Genomic DNA, 21520 nt, shown 5'->3' with positions numbered 1-21520 from the left:
TGGCGTGACACGTGCCAGCTGGTCCTTTCCAGAACAGGACTAGCGCTCAGCCGACGACGTTTTGCTGGAAGGCTCTGCGTTCGCTCGCTTGTGCTCAAACTTGCCTGCAGTTCCTTTCCACCCACATCCGGCCAACTTCTCTCTAATAATCCCCATTTGTTGACACGAGCACAAGTCCCAAAAAAAGAGGCACCGACCCTTCTGTTTTCTGTACCTTACACTACCACGGGCGTTTCATCAGGTCATCATTTGCTTTTCTCCCATAGACCAAATATCGCGCCGCTAGTTTACGGCCGTTTAATATCTACCTTACCGACAAGTGGAAAGGATTCCTTCAGTTCCATCCATCCATCCGTATTCGACCCGACACCTCACAGTCGTCTCCGTTTACCTGGGAGCAACCTCCAACTTGCCGTCACTCCCACCGCGAACCATCACCCCACCCTTCAGTCACCACAATGGCGCCTCAAGATAGCTTCGTCGACGATGAAGAAGAGACCTGGTATGCCACCTCGCTCGACCTCTCTCCGGCCGAACCCATGACGACTGCCCCTGCCCCTCCATGGCCTCGTCATGCCTGCTCTCTCCGCCTTCCTCAGCCTCGAGCCGACCCCCTGTCACAACGCCCTCAGCCGTCCACAAGAACACATCAGACTAACTGGTGATACTATAGCCCTCTCTGTATCGAGGAGTTTGATCTCTCTGATCGCAACTTCAGGCCATGCCCCTGCGGATACCAGGTACGTGGCCGAACACCTGCCCCTCCAAGCCCCCCCCTTTTTGGCTCAACCTTTGCGCTAACGCCGCCGCCCCACCCTAGATCTGCCAGTTCTGTTTCAACAATATCCGAAATAATATGAATGGCCTGTGTCCCGCATGCAGAAGACCATACGACGACAAGACTATTCAATGGAAGGTAGTCACTCAGGAAGAGTATGTTGTCGCCACACCCCGCTTGCAATCCGTGACCTTCTGCGTCTGTGCTGACAGTTCATAGGGTTGCCGAGTTCCGAGCGAATATCCAAAAGAACCAAAAGCGACGTGCCGCCGAGCAACGCCAAAAGGAGGCCCAAAAACGCGAAGCCGAAAAGGAGAATCGAAAGAACTTGGTCGGCGTCCGGGTCGTTCAGAAGAACCTGGTCTACGTAACTGGGTTGACGCCTACGGTACGCGAGGACGAGTTACTCAAGACACTCCGGCGTCCCGAGTTTTTTGGACAATACGGCAATATCCAAAAGATATCCATCAGCAATCGGAAGAGCCAAGACGGGCAAAACCAGTCCCTGGGGATTTACGTCACTTTCGAGAAGAAGGAGGATGCTGCCAGGTGCATTCAAGCAGTTAATGGCTCGCAAAACGGCGACAGGGTTCTGAGAGCTCAACTGGGTACCACCAAGTATTGCTCAGCTTGGCTCCGTCACGAGGTGTGCACGAACAGGCAGTGTATGTTCTTGCACGAGCTCGGTGACGAGGAGGACAGCTATTCTCGCCAGGACTTGTCTTCGATCAACAGCATCAGCAGTCAACGACCCCTCCCGGTTGCCGGTGCCTCTAGGTCGGCGTCCCGCCAAACCGGTCACCCATCGCCCGCGCCCTCGAATGCTCAACCGATGATCAGGAGTTCTAGCAAGGAGGAATCCGAAAACGGCGATGGTCCCGCCCTGCCCTCTTCGGCTACCTGGGCTCGAAACCCTCAGGTCCGTAGCCGACGCGGAAGCCATGCCACCAGCGGTGCCGCCCCCAGTCCTGCAATCTCGAACGCTCTTCCAGTCACTTCCGAATCCAACCGAGAAGCCGTCGAAGATTTCCCTCCGATCGAGAGCGCGGTGCATCATCCTCCTCCTCCTCCGAAAACGAAAGCTGAAAAGTCGCCCAAATCTGCGCCAAAGCCTGCGCCAAAGCCCGCTCCTCCTGTTGAGGCAGCTTCACCAGCTCCGGCTCCCGCTCCGGCACCGGCACCGGCCCCCGTCACTGCTCCAGTTGCGGCTCCTGCTCCACCCAAGGTTGAGACATCCGCCAAGTCCACTTTCGAGAAAGCTAAGAGCGCTTCTCAGGACACGCTTACAAAGCTCCTCAAATCACTTAATGGGTGCTCTCTCGCCTGGCCCAAGCTTGGAGATGACTCTACGGAGTCTGCCTACCCACCTTTGTTCGATGTGAGGGGTGGCGAGAAGCGGAGGGCTTTGCGCGACGATGTCACCACCGGCGTGGCGGAGTCGCATGAGGGTTCCGCGGCAGCTACCGAACCAGCTGAGGTCGAGCCTGAGAGCAGTGGTAGCCTTGCTTTGGGAGGTGAGCCTGAGGACCGGGATCCTGGACGTGACTTCAATTTGCGGGGAGGTTCGCAGCCGCCCATTCAACGCGCTAATAACGACGGACTGTTTGGGTCGGCGATCGGGTCTGGCTTCAGCCAGGGTTCTACCAACCTTGCCTCCATTGGCAGTCGTACCATGACACCGCAGCAGCCTGCTTTCATGCGTCCGCAGGCGACGGGTTACGATCACCTTCCTCCCGGAATCACTTCCCAGGCGAACCTTTTCCAGGGTCAGGGACATAACCGCCAGGGCTCTCGATTTAGCTTCGCGAACGAGGGGCAAACAACGTCTGCCACCTCGGTTAAGCTTGCGGCAAACCCCAGGGTCATGGCTCAGCAGGCCTCCATGATGCCTTCGTCCTTCCACAGTCAACCCAACACGCAGTTCTATGCCAGCTCCATGCCCGGCCCTCCGCCCGGGCTCAAGTCCACGAGCACCCCTCCGAGCATGTTTGGGCAACACGGGTTCGGCTCTGCTTTCGGCAACACCACGAAAGATACGAACGAGATTCTTCAGCTCCTCAACCGCGGCCGAGGTGCTGGTAGCCAGGTTCATGATGCGGGAAAGCGTGAGTTCTTGTTTCCTTCCATTCCTCCACTGTACCCACCCTCTACCTCCTCTACCCCAGCTCCTGCTCCGAGCCTGGCATCGCTCTACGGTTCCCAGCCTGGAGCCTTCCAAGACTTGGGTTCAAAGCAGAAGAAGAAGGGGAAGAAGCACAGACACGCTAACACTTCCTCCTCTGGGGGGAGTGGCTTAGTAGATCTTGCGGACCCGAGTATCTTGCAGGCGAGAATGCAGTCTCAGCAGCATATGCAGCAACAGAGCAATGCCGGTCTCGGACAGGTGTTTGGTGGTCAGTCGCAAGGTGGGTACACTAATCCCGCCATGATGTATTCTGCTGGATATCGGGGATGGTAGAGAGCTGCTCTTCTAGACCACTTCTTCACTTCGCACGATGGAGTTAATCTTTTTACTTGTCCTGTTTTCTGGGGAGACACTTTTGTTGCTTTGTTTGGCACATTATATATCACGACGGCGTCCACGGCACGAGCGGGATGGGTTTCTATGAGGCAGTCAAGGAATGGCACACGTTTTGATTTTCGAGCACCACAACATTCGGTCTCTCAGAAGGGGAGCCCCTTTTACACTGGCGTCTTTTGCATTTTGAGAAAGGAAGAGAGATTTTCGAGGAGACCAACGGCATTCCAACTTCGCTTCTATTCACTCCCGCACAGGCTTTAGGGTTCTGCATCACTGGGGTATATCGGTCACGTCAGGCAAGCTCTCATCGTCTTCCTTCGAGATTTCTCTTCCACATGTACGTTAACGTCGGTCCCAGTTTTCGTACGGTCTGGGTTCAGTTGGCGCAAAGGTCAAAAATAAAGCATTTTTACCGCTGCTGTAAGCGGGTCTCCGTTTCCCAACCTCGTGGAAGACGATGATGGTAGTCTTGACGTGACCAAACAAAAAGCCCTCCTGTATATAACTTGTGCCGCGATTCTTGTTGTTGTCGTTGTCGTCGTTGTCGTTGTCGTTGTTGTCTTGGTGCTCCCTTCCTACCAAGTGGTCCCCGGTCCAAAGCCTGCACTACATCAGATGAAAACTTTCTCTTCCATCCGAGAGGCTAATAGCTTTGTAGATGACGATCTTCCCTCGTTCGAGGAAGTCACGACAAGCGTAGACGCTCTGGTTTCTGACGAACCCATTACGACGATACGTCAACCGCCCGGAGCCTTCGATAACTTCGGCCGCACGGGGACTCCTATGGTTGCCCCTCCTCCGGGACTGGGTATGCCAATCAACCATCCTTCCCCTGCGATTTCTCACGCATCTTTGAGAGCCGGAACCCAGACACCGCCGGTCGCCGTACCTGTTGTACCTACCAAGGTAACCACAGCAGCGGCGTCTACGGCAGCGTCTACGGCACCACTTACGAGTACACCCGCAACGGCAACGGCATCTAGTGCGGCAGTTTCCACCGCAGCGTCAACTACGTCAACGCCTACAACAGCTCCCAGCCCACTTGTCAGCAAGAACCGGAAGAACCGCGTGGAAAAAGGCATGCAATTCTGTCCCTTTTGCGCCATGGATTTGCCTGTTACTAAGGACGGCAAGACCATCAACGTTTCGGAAGCGGAGAGACACATGGATTCGTGCGAAAACGACAAGAAGCTTCGTGCCGCAGCCCCCGCGCCTGAGGCCAAGAAGAACTCTAAGGAAAATATTCAAGCTCTTGCAGCGGAGAGTGGGCTATCGAAGGATATTGCAACGGTTAAGGCAAAGGCACCGAAGGTTTTGGCAGACGAGGACTTCCCTGCTCTCAACAGTCCCAATGTCCAGGCGGCTGCCACGACACCTGCCGTTTCGACTAAGACTACGGCAATCAAATCTAAGGCAGCCAAGAAGGCTGAAAAGGCTGCGGAAAAGGCTGCGGAAAAGGAAAAGGCTGCGGAAAAGGAAAAGGCTGCGGAAAAGGAGAAGCCTGCTCCTGTGCTGGTTATACCAGCGGTAGCGCCCACCCCACCTGAGCCAGAGCCCCGCCCTGCAGACAAAAAGCCTGCCCCAGTTCTCAACATCGCCGCAGCTACCAAGGTTGCCCAGGTCAAGACTGCTGAGAGTTCATCAGCAACGACGGAGAAATCTGCCCATGATCGGGACTCGGCTTTCCCTGCCCTGCCTACGCCAACGACTGCTTCAGTGGCCTCGCCGCTCGCTCGGACAGCAAAGACACTTAGACTTGTCTCAACTCCTAGGACCGAGACGCCGTCTACGCCCGCCAATGCTGGTGTTATGAGCGTCGCGGGCTCCGCGGCCCGTTCTGTGGCTTCTATTTCTGTGAGACCCGAGACTCCTGCTAGCGAGATGATTTCGGATAGTGCGTCCATCGTCTCAGCCTCAGTCTCGGCATCTCGCACCAGCTCACCGCCGCCTTCAAAGATCGGCTCTGCCCCTGTCAGAATAACCACCAAGAGTCAGCAAAGGAAGGCAAGAAAGGAGCAGCTCAAGAAGGATACGGCAGCTGTAGCAGCTCAGCCCGTCAAGTCTGATCCGAACGAGGAGATCGGGCCCATCATTGGCCGCAAGAAGAAGCAGAAGAAGGAGAAGGAAAAGCCAAACACCACCAACACGAACGTAACACCCACTGTCAGTAGACCGGAAACACCTGCACAAAAGGAAAAGGAGACGCCTCCCCCGCCACCCCCAAAGGAGGTGAAGGAGGTCAAGGAGGATTCTTCAACCTACCGATCGACGGCTAATGAAACGACGACGTTGACGGATGACGCCTCTCCTATTAAGACCAGGGGAGCGAAGGAGACCCCAAAGTCAGATGCTGTCTCAACTCCTCGAACTTTGCCGACACCTGCCACGATTTTCCAAGATTTGCAAGAATCGGGGCTTGTTCCTGAGAAGATCGATGACCTGCCTCTTTTCAAGCCAACAAGTACTGGGTTTGAGAAGTCGAGGAATGATCACAACAACGCTGCTGCCAGGGAAAATGCTGCTCGGAACGCCATGACGCCTACGAAGTCGATCGTGACTGACGAAGATCAGGCAGCTCTGCTCGCGGGCCACCCCGTCCGTAAAATGATTGACGGCGTCCGCATTCTCCTGACTCCCAACGGCGACTGCATTCGCAACCTGACCGAAGAGGAGGAGGATCGGTTCTTGGAGCTTCAGGCTCGCATCGCTGAGACCGCCTCCAGCCCTGCCGCGTTTGTTTCCTCTCGCCACGAAGCCGGTGGTGGATTCAGTCTGATCAAGGGGCGTGCTGTGCCCAATGGGCCACCGGGCTACTTCCCGCAGGCTCCTGGGCAATACCCAACGGATCCTGTGAACAAGATCCAGCGGGAGGAGGCGATCTACTACATCAATCAGTATGTCCTCCCGCGATTGAACCTCAATGCTAGAGACATGAGCTTCCCCAAGGCCATGTCCAACTGGCACCCGGATCAACGTGGCGGTAACCCAGCCGCCGCAGGCCTCAGCTCACTCGCTCCCTGGATGTACGGTGCCGGCTCTCCTGCTTCGCCGCACGATAACGACGCTGTGGCACCAGAGATCAGCTATCCCGCCCCCGTCAGCGCGTTTGCGGATGCCCATGGTTCCTACTTGGACATGCCCCCTTCACCGTCGCCATCTGCTCTAGACGATCCCATGGGTCACAAGGGCGGTGCGGGCCTCAACATCGGTGGTGCCCCCGGTCCGTTCGGCAACGTGCCGCTGATGAGTCTTGAAGACGCCGAGTCGGCTCTGTCGGCTGCCCGTAAGGAGGGAGACAAGATCGAGAAGCACTTCAACCAGACCATCAGGAAGAACAAGAGACTCCTGATGGCCGTGGGTAATCCTGTCTCCGTAGGTGGTGGCGGCGCTAATGGTGCTGGCGGTGGTGGTGGTGGAGGAGGCGGCGGCGCGCATTGACTAGGCTTCGATAGAGTCTTTTTTGCTTCGTCATCATCGTCGTCGTCGTCGACGTCGTCTTTTTTCTCTTCTTCACACAACAACCAACGCCATCACCGAAGGGTCAACTCTTCTTCTGTGACCTCGGCAACGACTACCTCCGCCACAGCCGCCATTGCCGCCGCTGCCAGTGAGCTGGAAGCGCATGCCGCCATGATGCTGGCTGAGTTCCACGGCGATGTGGCGGCCAGGGGATATCATCCGTTCATGAGGGTGCTGCGGATCGCGGGGCGGTTGAGCGGTGTGGCCTTTGCGGCTGTGTGGCTGGCGGTGGTTATGATTGAAGGGTTCGTGGAACTCCTGGCGAGAGGAGGGATGCTGGCTGTTGAGATGGTTTGTGCGGTGTTGGATTGGGTTGGGGCTGATTATTGATGGTTGGTGGAATGAGGATCGTGGAGTCGCGATATTCAGTGAAAAGGAGTTGACTTTGTGTGTTTGGGTTGGTTAAGCGGAAGATGATCGGGGTGAGGGTTGAGTTGGGACAAAGAAGAAAGGGATTTATATCTGCTGAAAGATTAACAATGGTTATGGATGGGAAAGACCCTCAAACAGCGTTTGGGATTTACAAGGATATCGGATATGCGTATTGGATATTATCAATGATTTGCATGGTTTATGAAGAGATAGGGTCAACGATTGAAATGTACTTGGTAGTGTGACATATAGTCTGCCGAGGGGTGAGATGTCAAAGAATGGTGTTACGTTACGATTTGGCCTGGCTTCATTGCCTGTGGTATGATTTTCGCCTGTGAAAGTTGCTCTCAGTCTCGTCAATAAGGTCAACGAGAAAGGCAAACCCATGACGCACTTTCTCCATGCAAGTCTCGCTCAAGTGTTCGGAGTTCGTTGACCGAAAAGCTCGGCGGTATCTGCAGCTTGGTAAGGACCAAGGTTTTGAAGATGCGTTGATGCACAAACACAACCATTCTTGGATACCACGTGACCATTACTAAGATTGCTGAGCCATCGCGGCTTGGAGTATAAACAAAAGAAACAAGCTCCCACGCTCAAATACACTTCGCTCTAGAATCAAGTTGGGTCGAGGAACAGGCGAATATCACAGGCAGCGAGCGTTACACAAGGTCACTTCGCGTCCAGTCCAGTCACGCATATAAACCATTCATCTCTCATCGATCTCTTCGCCCTTACCTTTTCATAGCCATTTCAGAATTCAAATTTCCTCGCTGACCTCCGAATCGCTGCCTCTCATCAACTTTCTCTTCCATACGCGACTTGTCGCCCATTCACACTTCTCAACACCAGCTAGCTTACCACAACTCAAGCCTACAAACACCCACAACAATCATCATTACCAACACCAAACCAAGCCAAGCCAGAACCAACACAACCAAAAAATAAAATAAAAAAAAAGAAATATAACAAAATTGAATGATTAAAATGAAAAATTTACCTTGACCATCAAATCAGTCATACTCACCAAATCACTCAAAAAAAAGGGAATAAAAATGCCAAAAAAGAGGGGCTCAGCCGGGGATTGAACCCGGGACCTCTCGCACCCAAAGCGAGAATCATACCACTAGACCACTAAGCCGCATTGATTATTGCTAGGAATAATCGTTTGTTGGAATGAGTACATTTTTGGAGGCCTTATAAAGTGCCAGGGCGACTGACTGCGTACGGAAGTACAGCGACAGGACGAGGTGAGGAGGTAACGACGGAGGGGTAGGTAGAGGTAGGGTTACGCAAAGTGGGAAGACAGGCTGAGTGAGGTTTGGTTCTTTGGTGTGCGACTTGATGGTTTTCGGTGAGATGAAGGTGAGTAGGAAACCGCGCTCGATGGTGGATCAGTAAGGTGATTATTGGCGGGTTGGTTTGTCGGTTTGTCGGTTGGTGGGTTGCTCTGGTCGATTTGGCGAAGGTGAGCAGCGCAAAATGAGATTGGCCGAACGTGTCCATGTTCAATCAATCTGACAATTCGCAACTCGTCGATTTAGAAAGCGGCTGTCTCGCATCGCATCGCGAAACATTGCATGCTCTCTTCTCTCTGTTACCACGGTTTTTTTTTTCTGTTGTTGTTCCAACAAAACACAAACACAAAAAGCCCGCGACAAATTGTTCCGTCCTGCCCGGAAAAAAAAATCTACGAAAACTGAACTAAAAACATGCAAACAGGGGTCTTGATAAGGCATTTCTTTTCGCCACGTGCTTTTCCCCGTTGCCGACCAGCGATCACTGACACGCCGGATATGGCGGCCTTGGTTTTTTCGCCGTTTCGGCAGCCGGCCGGCCTGCCGGTTTTGAAACTCGAAAAAGGTGAGGGTTCACCGTGGCTTGCGTGGGACGGTGTACTTAACCCTGGAGGTGATCCGTGCTCACAACTTGAATAATGGTGGTTTGGTAGGTACATCACGCCGAGGGTGTAAGGTTGAGTAATTGCGGACTTCCTAGACTACTACAATCAAGAAATCTTTAGGAATGAACTGTTGAGTCTTTAGGAGAGGTTGACAATGAAATCGTTAACGCTAAAATCCAAGGCTATTGATACACCTGTAGTATACAATTTCGGACGATAACACTGCTCCCCAAACTCCATGCGTGTCAACGCCCGCCAGCCAACCTGAAAGATGATGATGCTGATGAATAACCACTTCCCTTCCCTCACTCAGCGAGAGCATTCGCACTACCTCCTGTAGTCCCAGTCGTCCCCGTAGTCCCGGTAGTCCTCGTAGAATGCGACGTCCCCGGCCGAGGACTATTCGGCACACTAACCGCCCCCGCCCCCGCTGGCCCCGGAGACGGCGATGGAGACGCCCCCAACTTCTTCAACTTGCTCCCCTTGGTATTGAACAAGCTCTTAACCCTCCTCAACCTGCTCATCATAGCCTGATCCTTCTTCTTCCTCGCCTCCTCCGACTCATCATCATCTTCGTCTCCCTCTTCTTCGTCCCCTCCTTCTTCTTGGTCACCAACATGAAGACCACCCGGCGCACTATTCGGCTGTTGCCCTGACAATCCCCTGGCATCAGGCGTCATCGGCACTCCCAACAAACCACTCGCGCTCCCCGTCGCCCTATGCGGCGTCCCTTTCTTCCCTCCCAACCCAAACCCAAACCCAGAACCAGAGGACTTACTCCTCCCATGCATCAAATCCCTTCCCTTCTCTCTCAACCGGCTCTCGTTCCTCAACCCCTCCACCAGAACCTCCCAGGCGGCTCTGTCCGTCTCGCCCCTGGCTAAGGGCTTGGCGCCCGGGTTCCGTTGCGCTTGCGGGTTCTTCCAGGGACAGAAGAAGCGGTGCTCGCGCAGAGGGTCGAGGTGGTCCATGGGTGCGGGGACCAGGATCGTGTTGGTCTCTGGGTCGACTTGTTTGGATTTGAACATCCATAGGCCGAGGCGGCGGAGGCAGGTGTGGCAGGAGGCGGAGTTGGGGACGGCGGTGCCGAGACGAGGGTTAGAGAGGCCTTGCCAGCCGAGCAGGGCGAGGGCTAAGGCGGTGCGGTTGATCGCTGGTGGTTGTTGTGAAGTGGATGGGTTGGGACTGGCGGGTTGTGAGGTTGTAGAGGGAGCGGCGGCGCTGGATGGTGGAGGCTCGGTAAAGAAGTTGGGTGGGAGGTACGAGAGGATGATGTCGATGTCGAGACCTTCTGGAAGGCGGAGGTTGAACTCGTAAGGGAGGAAATCCTTGCGCTGGCAGAGCTCGTCGTATCGCTGGCGAAGGGTTTCGAGGGCTAGTTTGGGGTTGGGTAGAGGTAATCGTAGAAGGGAATCTGTCAAAGGAACCGTTAGCGCAATGTCAGAACCCTCCTGCGTGCAGATGCTCACCATCACACCCCTTCTTCCTCCACAAGCAATCCTCCCGGTGCGATGTGATAATCAGCTCAGCATACTGGTCCACCACCGACTCAGCAATGTCTGCGGCGATCAGCACCGGAATCTCCTTCCCATCCACCTCCTTGCGATTCAGCTTGACAGCCAGTTCGTTGTTGCAGAGCGTGCACTTAATGCGCTCCTTGCCCTGACAAACCCAGCCGCGCTTCGCCCACTCGATCTCGTTGACCCTATCGGGTTTTGGTGTCCAGTCCGTCAGTTCTTGGAAAGTTGCCAATCGTCGCACGAGCTGGTCGCGGTCGCCGGGGCAGTATTTCGGTGGTTGCAATTTCGTAACTGGACTATGCTCCTTCGCGCTGCCGCCGCCGCTGGCCCCGGGCGCGGGGCTGCTCCCGGCGCCATGGGAGTTCCATTTTCGGAGATTGATGTTGGAGATGGTGGTTTGCCCTTTCGTCGGGGTCGTTAACGTGATTGCGCTCGGTGTGGAGGGCAGCCCGCCGACACGGCGCTTCTTACTGAGATAGTCGAGGCTATCGTTGGCCATGTTTGTAAACCTCGAGCTTGAGGAAGAGGCAGGCGTCGAGCTCAGCGAGTCATTGTCGCGCGTCGAGGAGGGAGAGTCTGGGTTGGTCGGCCGGCTCCCGATGCCCTGGAGCAGGGAGTTGAACTTGCGCTTAACGGTAGCGTTCATGGTGTTTGATTCTCTCGATCGTGAGGGTCTCGGTAGACGGTCGACGTTCCGGTGGGTTTATGAATCAAAGGCGCCGTCAGCGACCGCGTCGCTTTGCCGTGCTTTCGAAATGATGATGACCGTAGCAAGTTGAGTGGCCGAGCTCGCGTAAATCGTCGTTTAGAAGGATTCAATCAACGCTCGGACAATTCCAGTTCGTCTGTTGTTGCCGGCTTCCGATCGTTGTGAAGGAGGGTAAGCACCGGCAGTTGTTTGGAGCTACACAACCAATGGGTGTTGAAGCAAGCTTTCGTTGTGGTGGGCTGAAGTCGAGAACCAAAAAGAGAGAAGATGCTCAAGTTGAAGTTCGGTTCCTGGGCTCAACGGACATGGACAGGGGAAACACGGGCGGCTCCAGTGGGTCTGTAGCTACTTTAATAGTGGGGCTTCCAGCGGCTGCTTAGCGCCCCACAGGCCATCTCCAAATGTCTCCAACCACCAAGGGACGTCATGCAAAAAACTGAAACAAACAAACAAACAACAAACAAATGCTCGTCAGATAAATACTGTCTATATTATTCCTTAGTAACACATGTTCACCCTTTTCACCTCTATACTCCAATCTTCCTCGCCCGGAATCCAATTCCAAACACTCTGCTCCGTAACGCCAATGAGCTCAACACCACGCTAATGCTGCTCAACGCCATGGCCAAACTAGCCCACACCGGATCCAACTTGACATGGTTCCCATCGCTCACAATCGGATAGAACGCGCCCGCTGCCACAGGGAGCGCGATGCAGTTGTACACCACCGCCCACCCAAAGTTGAACTTGATCCTCCGGAAGACCGTGGCAGAGAGATCCAGGAGCGTCACCACCCCGCGCAGGTCGCTGTTGATGAGCACAAAGTCCGCGCTGCTGATGGCAATGTCTGCCCCGGATCCGATGGCTATACCGATATCTGCCGTTGCCAACGCTGGACTGTCATTGATGCCATCGCCGACCATGGCCACCATCGCGCGACGTGTACTCGACTCACTGTCCTTACCGACGCGCGCCTTCTCTGTCCCTTGCAAATACCTGATCTTATCAGCCTTTCCCGTTGGGAGCACCCCGGCGATGACCTGGTCGGCGGGAATGCCGAGTTGGTGTGCGACAGCAGCTGCCGTGACGGGGTTATCACCGGAGAGCATCCACACGCGAGTGCCTCGAGACTGAAGAGCCTTAACAATGAGCGGTGCTTCGGGGCGGATGGGATCGGAAATTGCTAGGGCAACAGCAAGAAGCCATCCACTGGCATCACTTCCCTGGTGTCGCCGTATCGCAACCAGAGCAACGGACTTGGCTTCACTTTTCCACTTCTGCAGCGTCTGGACAGTCTGATCTGAGACGGTAACGGCAAAGTCCTCCATGAGGGCTTCGTTGCCGACCATGAGATCAAAGTCATCTTGAGAGTCCACTCCCAAGCACCTGGCCTTCATTCCCTTGCCAGCAATCTCTTGCAAGTCCTCGACTTGGGTTTTGGCCGACGTCTTTGCTGCACAAAAGGCGACGATGGCTTTTGCTATCGGATGACTGCTGTTCTCTTCGACCGCCTTCAGTGCCGCCAAAACCATGCCATTCTCCTCATCTGCCGCGGCACCGAAAACCTCCGAGTCTGTGATCTTGGGCTCTCCTCCCGTCGTCAAGGTGCCAGTCTTGTCGAAAACGACACAATCGACCCTGCTAGCCTTCTCAAACGCTTCACCTCCTCCCTTGGCCAAGATACCATGTTTCGCCGCAATTCCACCGCCGACAAAGATGGCCGTTGGAGCAGCCAGTGCCAGGCCGCACGGGCAAGCCACAACACAGACAGAAATCGCGAACTGCAACGCAAAGACAACCCATCCGCCCTTGGTGTCTCCAAGGAAGTCGTCTGACACATGACCACTATATCCAACAGCGAGCCAGATGATCCAAGTGGCAACCGCAATGGCAATGACGACGGGAACGAAATATGCCGTCAGAATATCCGCCACTTGCTCAATGGGAGCTCGTCTGGTCTGCCCTTCGCGAACCGCCTTGACGACTTCATCCAACATCGACTTGCCCGCCACACCAGTGACCCGGACCAAGAGCGGCGCGTCCTTGTTGACGGTGCCCGTATACACCTCATCACCGACGGCCTTCTTGACCGGCTTGGACTCGCCCGTCAGACTCGACTCGTCCAAGCTACCTTGGCCCCGAACAACAATCCCGTCCGCCGGCGGGGAAGCGCCATGGGGAATGCGCACCACGTCGCCGTAGTCGAGCGAGTCAGCTTGCACCACTTCGTCCCTCTCTTTCTCAGTACCATAGCCTTCCACAAGAATCGCCGTCGTCGGACGCAGCTTCCCCAGCATCTCCACCGCGTCTCCCGTCCGCGACTTGCTGTACGACTCAATCAGGCGTCCCACGAGCAAGAAAAACGTGAGAAAAACAACCGAGTCAAAGTAAAAGTTGGAGTCATCCACCATATGCACCTTCTGCGCTCCCGCCGCGATCATCTGGCAAACGGACGAGACGTAGGCAATGGTGGTGCCCAGCGACATGAGCGTGTTCATGCTGCCAAACCGGTAGAAGCGCTGCAGCAGGGGGACGCGACTGGCTCGCCGCCACAGCGTCCTGATCTCCTTGTAGGCGCGCCTATGAAAAATATCGGCGGCAAACAAGTAGACGGGCGTGGCCAGGATGAAAAGCGCGATTTGCGCGCGCGAGATGCCTGATGTCCATGGTTTCATCAGGAACTCGCGAGACGTGTTGCCGGAGGAGGAGGGCACCAGGGTCATGTAGACGATGCCGATGATGAAGGTGGGGATGGCGACGACAAAAGAAAAAATGACGCGCCAGAGGATTTGTAATTGGTGGTGCCGCTGGATGGCCTTGGACTGTTCCTCGAGGGAAGGGGGGTGGTAGATGGATGCTTTAAAAGCCGGGTCGCTCGCTTCGATCGCCCTCAAGATGTGCCGGATCGTGAACTCGGGAGCGTCGGGGACGTAGACTACCTTGACGATCGGTCTCTTATGACTCGGTTGGCTGATCACGTCCAGCTGCCGTCGGAAGCCTGCCACCAGACTGGCGGAGACGCGCGAGGGACAGTGTTCGCAGTACATGCCCTGGATGCGGATCTCGACTTCTCTCCTTTGCTGCTCTTCCTCCGGGTTCGAACGCTCCTCCTCCTCCTGGATGGCGACGTTGACCAAGGTACCTTCGTTGAGCGTCGCTTCGAACCCGAGATCGTCGATCTCCCCCACCAGCTTGTTGGCGTTTTCTTTACCGCCAGCGAACTCGACAGTCGCGCTGTTGGTCAGGAGGTTGACCGTGATGTCTTGCACCCAGTCCCGTTTTCTCATCTCGTTGGTGATGGAGTTGGCACAAGACGCGCACGTCATCCCGCCAATGGACAAGGTGGCTCGCCATGTGTCTGATGAGCTTTCGCGGCGGGCTTTTGCTTTTGGTGGTGGCTTTGGCTGCGGGTCGACGAGGGCAACGACCTTGTCGAGCTTCGCGTCATAGCCAAGGTCCTCGATGGCTTCAACCAGCTCCGTCGCCCTGCTTTCGTCGTGAATATCAATAGCGGCGCTGTTGTTGATCAGGTTGACGGAGACGTTGGCTATCCAGTCCTTTTTGTTCAGTTCGTTGGTGATGGCGTTGACGCAGGCTGCGCAGGTCATGCCGCCGATGGCTACCGTTGCTCTGTAAAGAGGGGGCGGTGATTGAGACGATGGTACTTTTCCGAGATCCACCACGGTGTCTGTCGAGATCAAGGACTTTGTTGTTGATGTTGATGCCATATTTCTTTGCCGAGCTGCTGCGAAGTCTGGAGCGTTACCTCTTCTAACCTCTGAGACCGAAGACTTTGGGCCGCCGACAGATTCCTTTTCCTTTTCACTTGTCTTCTTTTCTTCTACTTGGTGACCTGTCGTCGTCGCTTTTGATGTGCGACACTGCTCGCAGTTCTGGAGATGTGCTTCAGCCAGCTTCTGAGACTGGGCGGCCCCAGGGAGGCTGCCAAGGTTAAGTCGTGAAGCCGTGGTGACCCATCGTGAGAAAGCAGAAGAGGATGATGGTAATGATGCTTGTGGACGGCTGCTGCCGGGGATATTAGCGTCATGGCCGCCATCGTTTTCAGCTACGATGCCGAGATCCCGCCGAACCAGGAAGCCGTTGTCGTCGTTGTTGTTATTGTCATTGTCACTAATACCAACAGTACTAGTAGCAGTCGTCGTTACACCGCTGACCTCGAAGCCGCTGTCTTCCAAGGCGCGGTGCATGTCTCTGATCAAGGACGATACGGATGCGGCTGAGTTGCTACCTGAGTCGTAGTGTTCCACGGTGACGACCGAAGTGACCACGTTGGGCGAGACCCATCGGATATGAGACCCGGACGATGGCTCCGAGTGAAGGAGAACGTCTTTAATAGTCGAGACACACGAGGGACAGTGAAGATTGGAAATGAGAAACGACGTCGTAATAGTGGCTTTGGAGGCGGTTATATCGGATGTCTCAGTTCCAGTCGTCGCGCTGCTAGACTGCTGCTGCTGCTGCTGCCGCCGCCGCGTTGGTATGCCGTTGGTGGGTTTCATTGCTTGCTGATGTTTGGATGTTCTGTATATTGGAATTAAAAGTTGATGGGTCGGGTTTTTTTTTTCTGTCCGTACAATTCCCGTAAATTGTTGTGCCGTCAAAGGTTAAGTAAGTGGTTGACGACGAGTCGGAGCGTTGGATGAGACTGTTGATGCGAGGATGTGATGTTCTTTCCCTGTTGCAAGGTCGTGTATATGGTGTATATTAGTCCGTGTCCCGATTAGGAAATTCGGGGGTTGTTGATGGGGTTGTACCTTCCAAATAGCCTGAGTTCCTGAAGTAAGATGATGGAATGCCGAAGCAGAGAAAAGATTTGGAAGGTGACCCTGATTGATGTTCGACAATCTTTTTTTTTTTTTTTTTTTTTTTTTTTTTTTCAAACTTGGCTGTTCGTAGCTTGCTGTGGTGTTTATGATGGAAGGTTGATATCAAACGAAGATTGTTGTTGTTGACTTTGATGATGTGGGGAACAGGACGTAGATGTATATCCCAGGGCAGGTGGCGGAAGTGACTTGTGTTGTCAAGAAGAAGTCGAATAAAGACGGGACTCAGGAACGTATTAATGGAAACTATTGCCAAAAAGCCAGATAATTCCCAAGGAATGTTGTGCATTCAATTTGTTTCTGCAAGAATAATCCTCTGACATTCTTCTTCTGTTCTCTCGATGAAGCACCACTCACTTATACCTACCTACCTCAAGTATCGCCTTCCAGATGTCATTTCATTACTCAGCTGGTGTTTTCACGCACAATTCGCGCAAAGGCCAAGATCACACTCGTTCGCTAAACAATGCGACATGGGATGAAAGATAACCTATGACGAATTGACGGGGATTGGAGACCTCTGAAAGAACAAGATTGAATGTCGAACGCTTATGCAGGAACAGGGCATTGATTCTGCATTCCGCACAAACAGCTCAAGAACATTTGGAATTTGAGGAGAGGATCTGTCCAGTTGAAGATGACCTTGAAGTCATGGATGCTGTTGGAAGGCAGGAAGGCTACCTAGAACAAAGGGAGGAGAGTTGGTGCTCTTGGCATATCATGGTCATAGAAAGTGACGGACGGACTCTTCCGAAAACATGATATCAGTTTTGAATCTTGATGTTCGCTTCCGAACGTGACCTCGTGATAATGCCCAACGAAAATGGCAAACAACTGTAGCGATCATAGCGGGGCATCCTGAATGCCTGCTTGGAGAAGCATAACCGCCAAACATGTTTTAGGACCCTGCGATCTGGACAAGAGCATCGCAAAGTCAAAAATAAGAGACATTTAATCCGATGTGTATTAGCAGTCAAAACGGTTACACCTCTGATGGTTGTCAACGATGCGATGGAAGGACTTCCCGTTGTTTCACGACCGCTGATGGTGTGTTACGGATCGCCAAGTCGGTAGGTCCGCATGCAACCGGATGATAGTGGAACCATTAGCTTCCGGATCGCGACCGTCTTGTCGTCGGACACGGCAGTGGATTTTCGGTGTCCGGGTCTTCATCGTACGGAAGACCACGGGCAAAGAGGCCGATGCCGAAAACGGAGACGGCGAAAAAGTGCATGAAGAAATCGCAGGTGCATTGCCACCCCAAAAAAGCGACTTTGAGACATTGCACGTGATCTGACCGACAGCCGGCCGGCCCAGGTTCGCCTGGAACTCGGCGTGTGCGGGAACTAACCATAACCGGTTAGGCCAAATCACGCAATCGACATCAATCGCACGCAGTTCGGACAGCGGCAACTTCAGACTGTTAACGAACTTTTTTGTTAGTCGCGGGATCAACACCGACACCCTCTCAGGGAGTTGACACCACCACAACGAGCCGGCATTGGATCTTTTTGTCGCCTTGGTCCGTGGGGGATACAACTAGGGATAATGGGATGGGATGTCCCGGCGCTGCGGAAACGGAGGCAGTGTGCCTGATACTGTTGGTCGGTTAACTTGGGTTGTTCTAGTGTCTGTGTAGTTCGCTTTGTAATAAAGCTGCTATTTTCTCGTCTCGAGTCACCTCCACCACTTTTTTTCTTTGAAGATCGTTTCTCTCTTTTCTCCCTCTGTGTCAACATCATATCTGCGCTGAGGAAGCAGTTATTTTGTTTCTTTTGCTTCTTGCGTTGATACGTCGTTGCGCGGGGCAACCTAATTCCTCTTGAAGTTTTATTTTTCTTCAAGGGCGTCATCTCTCTTTTTTTAACTGATATCTTTATCGATACGTCAACATGCCGTCCCTCTCCTCCATCTCCGGGCCGACCTATGTCACCAGCCAGCTGCTTGTCCAGCAGACTGCCTACAAGCTCTCCGACAAGATCTTCTCCTACTCCCCCGAGACCTTCGACCTCGATGTCGCCGTGAAGGAATGGGCTGAGGCCAACGAGAAGAACGTCCATGGCGAGACCACCACCGTTGTCCCTCTCCAGACCAGGGCCGGTGCCGGCGCTTTTGCCCTTGGCTACATCTTCTCCAAGGACTTCGACTTGGCCAAGCGCCATGTCCCCCAGACTCTCCTGGCCCCTTCGTTGAGCCTTCGTCACCTTCGCTCTTCCCTCGACCAGCTCGCCCTTCTCTACGGCGTCTCCAGCCCCTTCGTCGCCCATGTTGCCGCTGCCGACTACAACGCTGAGAATGGCCTCGGTGCTGACTACGCCACCGCTCTCCAGATCGCTGAGGACCTTGGTCTCGCTCTCGTCTCCAGCTCCTCTGCCTATGAGGTCCAGCACATGTCTCTGCTCGCCACTCTCCTGGCCTCCGTCCTCCCCACCCTCCACATCTATGACGGTATCCGCACCGCTAGGGAGTCCCTGAGGGTTGTCGATGCCCTCGGCGAGGCTCACATCGCCGACATCTACGCCAAGATCTCCAAGGAGGCTGCTGCCCTGAACAAGAGGCTGGATACTGCCGGCAAGGTTGTTGAACTTCTCAAGGCCTTCAACAACGAGCTCGGAACCTCCTATGCTCCTTTCGAGTACCACGGCCACGATGCCCCCGAGACCGTTCTTGTCGTCTTCGGCAGCGCCGAGGCCCAGCTCGCCAAGCAGGTCGCTACCGCTTTGGCCGCCAAGGGCAAGAAGGTCGGCACCATTGTCGTCCGTGTCTACCGCCCCTTCGTCGAGGAGGCCTTCCTCGAGGTTCTCCCCGCCTCTGTTCGCCAGATTGCCGTTCTCGGCCAGGTCGCCGATGCTGCCTCCGTCGAGGATGCCAACGTGCAGTCTGCCCTCTACTCCGATGTCCTCACTGCTGTCTCCTTCACCGAGAAGCTCTCGCAGGCTCCCGAGGTCGTCGATATCCGCTATGTGGTTACCGATGCCCACACCCCCAGCTCCATCGCCTCCATCTTCAACAAGCTCACCAGCAAGGGTGAGGCCGAGCCCGTCGCTTTCAGCCTGACCGCTGTCGAGGAGGCCCAGCAGTACGTTTTCTGGGATGTCGACAACTCCTCTGCCGTTGCTTCTCCTGCGGCCGTTGGCAAGCTCCTCGAGACCGAGCAGTCCAGCAATGTCTATGTTCACCAGACCTATGACAACCTTGTCCAGGGTGGTGTTGTCCGCACCGACATCAGGGTTTCTCAGAAGTCCATCGAGGCTCCCTACCCTGTCGAGAACGCCGACGTCGTCTTCGTTGGCGAGGAGAAGCTTCTCAAGGAGATTGCTATTGTCAAGGGTGTCAAGGCCGGCGGCAAGCTCATCGTTCGTCTTCCCAACTTCAAGGAGGACGAGCTTGAGAAGCGCATCCCCGCTGCTGCCCAAAAGGAGATTCAGGAGAAGAATGTCGAGCTCTACGTGCTCGACTCTTCCTCGTCTTCTGCTCTTGAGAAGGAGGCCCATCTCCTTGTCAACGTTGCCTTCCTCCGCGTTGCTCGTGCTGATATCACCAAGTTCGACTCTCTCTCCGCTGACAAGACCGCTCTGACCGAGGCCGTCAACGCCCTTGATCAGTCTGTTCGCAAGGTTGAGGTGCCCGTTAAGTGGGCCGAGGTCGAGGGTGCTGTTGCTCCCCTTGTTGACAGCGTCAAGCCCAACAGCTTCGTCGCTTTCCAGAAGGAGGAGGAAGAGGAGACCTCCAGCCTCGAGAACTGGCAGTCTGCCGCCAAGGGCTTCGCTTTCAAGGAGGCCTACGGCACCCAGAACCAACTCCGTCCTGACCTCGCCGTCAAGACCTACACCATCAAGGTCAAGGAGAACCGTCGTCTCACCCCCACCGACTATGATCGCAACATCTTCCACATTGAGTTTGATCTCGGTGACTCCGGTCTCACCTACAACATTGGCGAGGCTCTTGGTATCCACGCCGAGAACGACCCTGAGCAGGTCCTCCAGTTCATCCAGGCTTATGGCCTCAACGCGGATGACCTTGTCCAGGTTCCTTCCCGCGAGGATCCCGCCGTTCTCGAGACCAGGACTGTCTACCAGTCCCTCGTCCAGAACTTCGATATTCTCGGCAAGCCTCCCAAGCGCTTCTTCGAGTCGCTCGCCCAGTTCGCTACCGACGAGGAGGAGAAGAAGAGGCTCGAGCGTCTCGGCAGCAAGGAGGGCGCCGACGAGTTCAAGCGTCTTACCGAGGAGGATACTGTCACTTATGTCGATGTTCTCGACATGTTCAAGTCGGCCCACCCCGACTTCAACGACCTCATCCGCATCGTCGACCCCAGCAAGCGCAGAGAGTACTCGATCGCCTCTGCCCAGGCTGTCAGCCCCAACTCGGTCGCTCTCATGATCGTCGTCGTCAACTGGGTCGACACCAAGGGCCGCACCCGCCTCGGCCACGCCACTCGCTACCTCTCTGGCCTTGCTCCCGGCAGCACCATCACCGCCTCCGTCAAGCCCTCGGTCATGAAGCTCCCCGTCAAGGACACCGCCCCTCTCATCATGGCCGGTCTCGGTACCGGTCTCGCTCCCTTCCGCGCGTTCGTCCAGTACCGCGCCATGCAGAAGGCCCAGGGCAAGGAGATTGGCTCCATCCTTCTCTACCTCGGTTCCCGTCACCAGCGCGAGGAGTACCTCTACGGCGAGGAGTGGGAGGCTTACCTCGACGCCGGCGTCATCACCATGGTTGGTGCCGCCTTCTCGCGCGACCAGCCCGAGAAGATCTACATCCAGGACCGCATGCGCCAGACCGTGACCGACATCGTCCAGGCCTACATCAAGGAGGAGGGCTCCTTCTACCTCTGTGGTCCTACCTGGCCCGTTCCTGATGTCACTGCCGTGCTCGAGGAGGCCATTGCCGCTGAGGCTCAGGAGAGCGGCCGCAAGGTTGACCCCCGCAAGGAGATTGAGAGGCTCAAGGAGGATGGTCGCTATGTCCTCGAGGTGTACTAAGCGTGTCTATGTTTAGGGTATCTGTGATGGCTATATGGAAACATGTGTGTTATGTGTTCTGAGCGTGCTTGTATGTATGGGATTGGTTCAACAAAATCTTGGTTGGGCGGTATTTTGGCATTGATATTTTGATAGAAGCAATTCATTCAATTGGCTCCAACTTCATTACCTACATCTATGTGGTGAAACTATGTGCATCTCCTGTCCTCTTGGTGAATGGTGAATGTCACTGCTGGAGAAATGGGGTTGTTCGTTTGGGGGCAAGGGGTGCCCCAACAAAACAAGGACGGGAATGGCCGTGTCTACCCCGCATTTTGCACGCACCCCGGACTTGTCGATAGCGTAGCTCCGTAGATCCGGGGAACAATTGTT

General features: G+C 54.8%; 4 protein-coding genes and 1 non-coding gene across 5 annotated transcripts; 2 read left to right on the top strand and 3 right to left on the bottom strand.

Annotated features, from left to right (window-relative positions):
- Positions 1-458: 458 nt before the first annotated feature.
- B0H65DRAFT_429368 (uncharacterized protein) lies at positions 459-6737 on the top strand (the record flags this gene model as incomplete). The annotated part of the gene is made up of 5 exons (XM_062824818.1): positions 459-502; positions 674-740; positions 821-933; positions 998-3183; positions 3958-6737. 5 exons carry the CDS (start codon positions 459-461, stop codon positions 6735-6737), a joined length of 5190 nt encoding a protein of 1729 aa, XP_062680580.1.
- Positions 6738-8256: 1519 nt separating this feature from the next.
- Positions 8257-8328, bottom strand: B0H65DRAFT_t295. Its single transcript has one exon. It is a non-coding gene; the product is annotated as a tRNA-Pro (tRNA).
- An 890-nt stretch (positions 8329-9218) lies between these two features.
- Positions 9219-11615, bottom strand: B0H65DRAFT_469326 (C3HC zinc finger-like-domain-containing protein). Its single transcript, XM_062827004.1, has 2 exons — positions 10560-11615; positions 9219-10504 (listed from the first exon to the last, which is right to left on the bottom strand). The coding sequence occupies exons 1-2, from the start codon at positions 11254-11256 to the stop codon at positions 9396-9398; spliced, it is 1806 nt and encodes a 601-aa protein (XP_062680579.1). The 5' UTR covers positions 11257-11615; the 3' UTR covers positions 9219-9395.
- Positions 11616-11736: 121 nt separating this feature from the next.
- On the bottom strand, positions 11737-16182 carry B0H65DRAFT_469323 (E1-E2 ATPase-domain-containing protein). Its single transcript, XM_062827003.1, has one exon. It carries the CDS (start codon positions 15837-15839, stop codon positions 11847-11849), a length of 3993 nt encoding a protein of 1330 aa, XP_062680578.1. The 5' UTR covers positions 15840-16182; the 3' UTR covers positions 11737-11846.
- A 1394-nt stretch (positions 16183-17576) lies between these two features.
- On the top strand, positions 17577-21308 carry B0H65DRAFT_526972 (uncharacterized protein). Its single transcript, XM_062828866.1, has one exon. It carries the CDS (start codon positions 18056-18058, stop codon positions 21146-21148), a length of 3093 nt encoding a protein of 1030 aa, XP_062680577.1. The 5' UTR covers positions 17577-18055; the 3' UTR covers positions 21149-21308.
- Positions 21309-21520: the final 212 nt, after the last annotated feature.

Source organism: Neurospora tetraspora, assembly GCF_033439725.1.
Source record: "Neurospora tetraspora strain CBS 560.94 chromosome Unknown B0H65scaffold_5, whole genome shotgun sequence".
Lineage (NCBI taxonomy): Eukaryota > Fungi > Ascomycota > Sordariomycetes > Sordariales > Sordariaceae > Neurospora > Neurospora tetraspora.
This window is presented reverse-complemented; position numbering and strand designations above follow the sequence as displayed.

What these genes read in the sequence shown, in the direction of transcription:
- B0H65DRAFT_469326 (XM_062827004.1), bottom strand. Translation starts at nt 11,256, where the DNA reads ATGAACGCTACCGTTAAGCGCAAGTTCAACTCCCTGCTCCAGGGCATC. An exon ending in GAGGAAGAAGGGGTGTGATG is followed by an intron (nt 10,505 to 10,559) that starts GTGAGCATCTGC and finishes TTCCTTTGACAG; the next exon opens with ATTCCCTTCTACGATTACCT.
- B0H65DRAFT_469323 (XM_062827003.1), bottom strand. Translation starts at nt 15,839, where the DNA reads ATGAAACCCACCAACGGCATACCAACGCGGCGGCGGCAGCAGCAGCAG.
- B0H65DRAFT_526972 (XM_062828866.1), top strand. Translation starts at nt 18,056, where the DNA reads ATGCCGTCCCTCTCCTCCATCTCCGGGCCGACCTATGTCACCAGCCAG.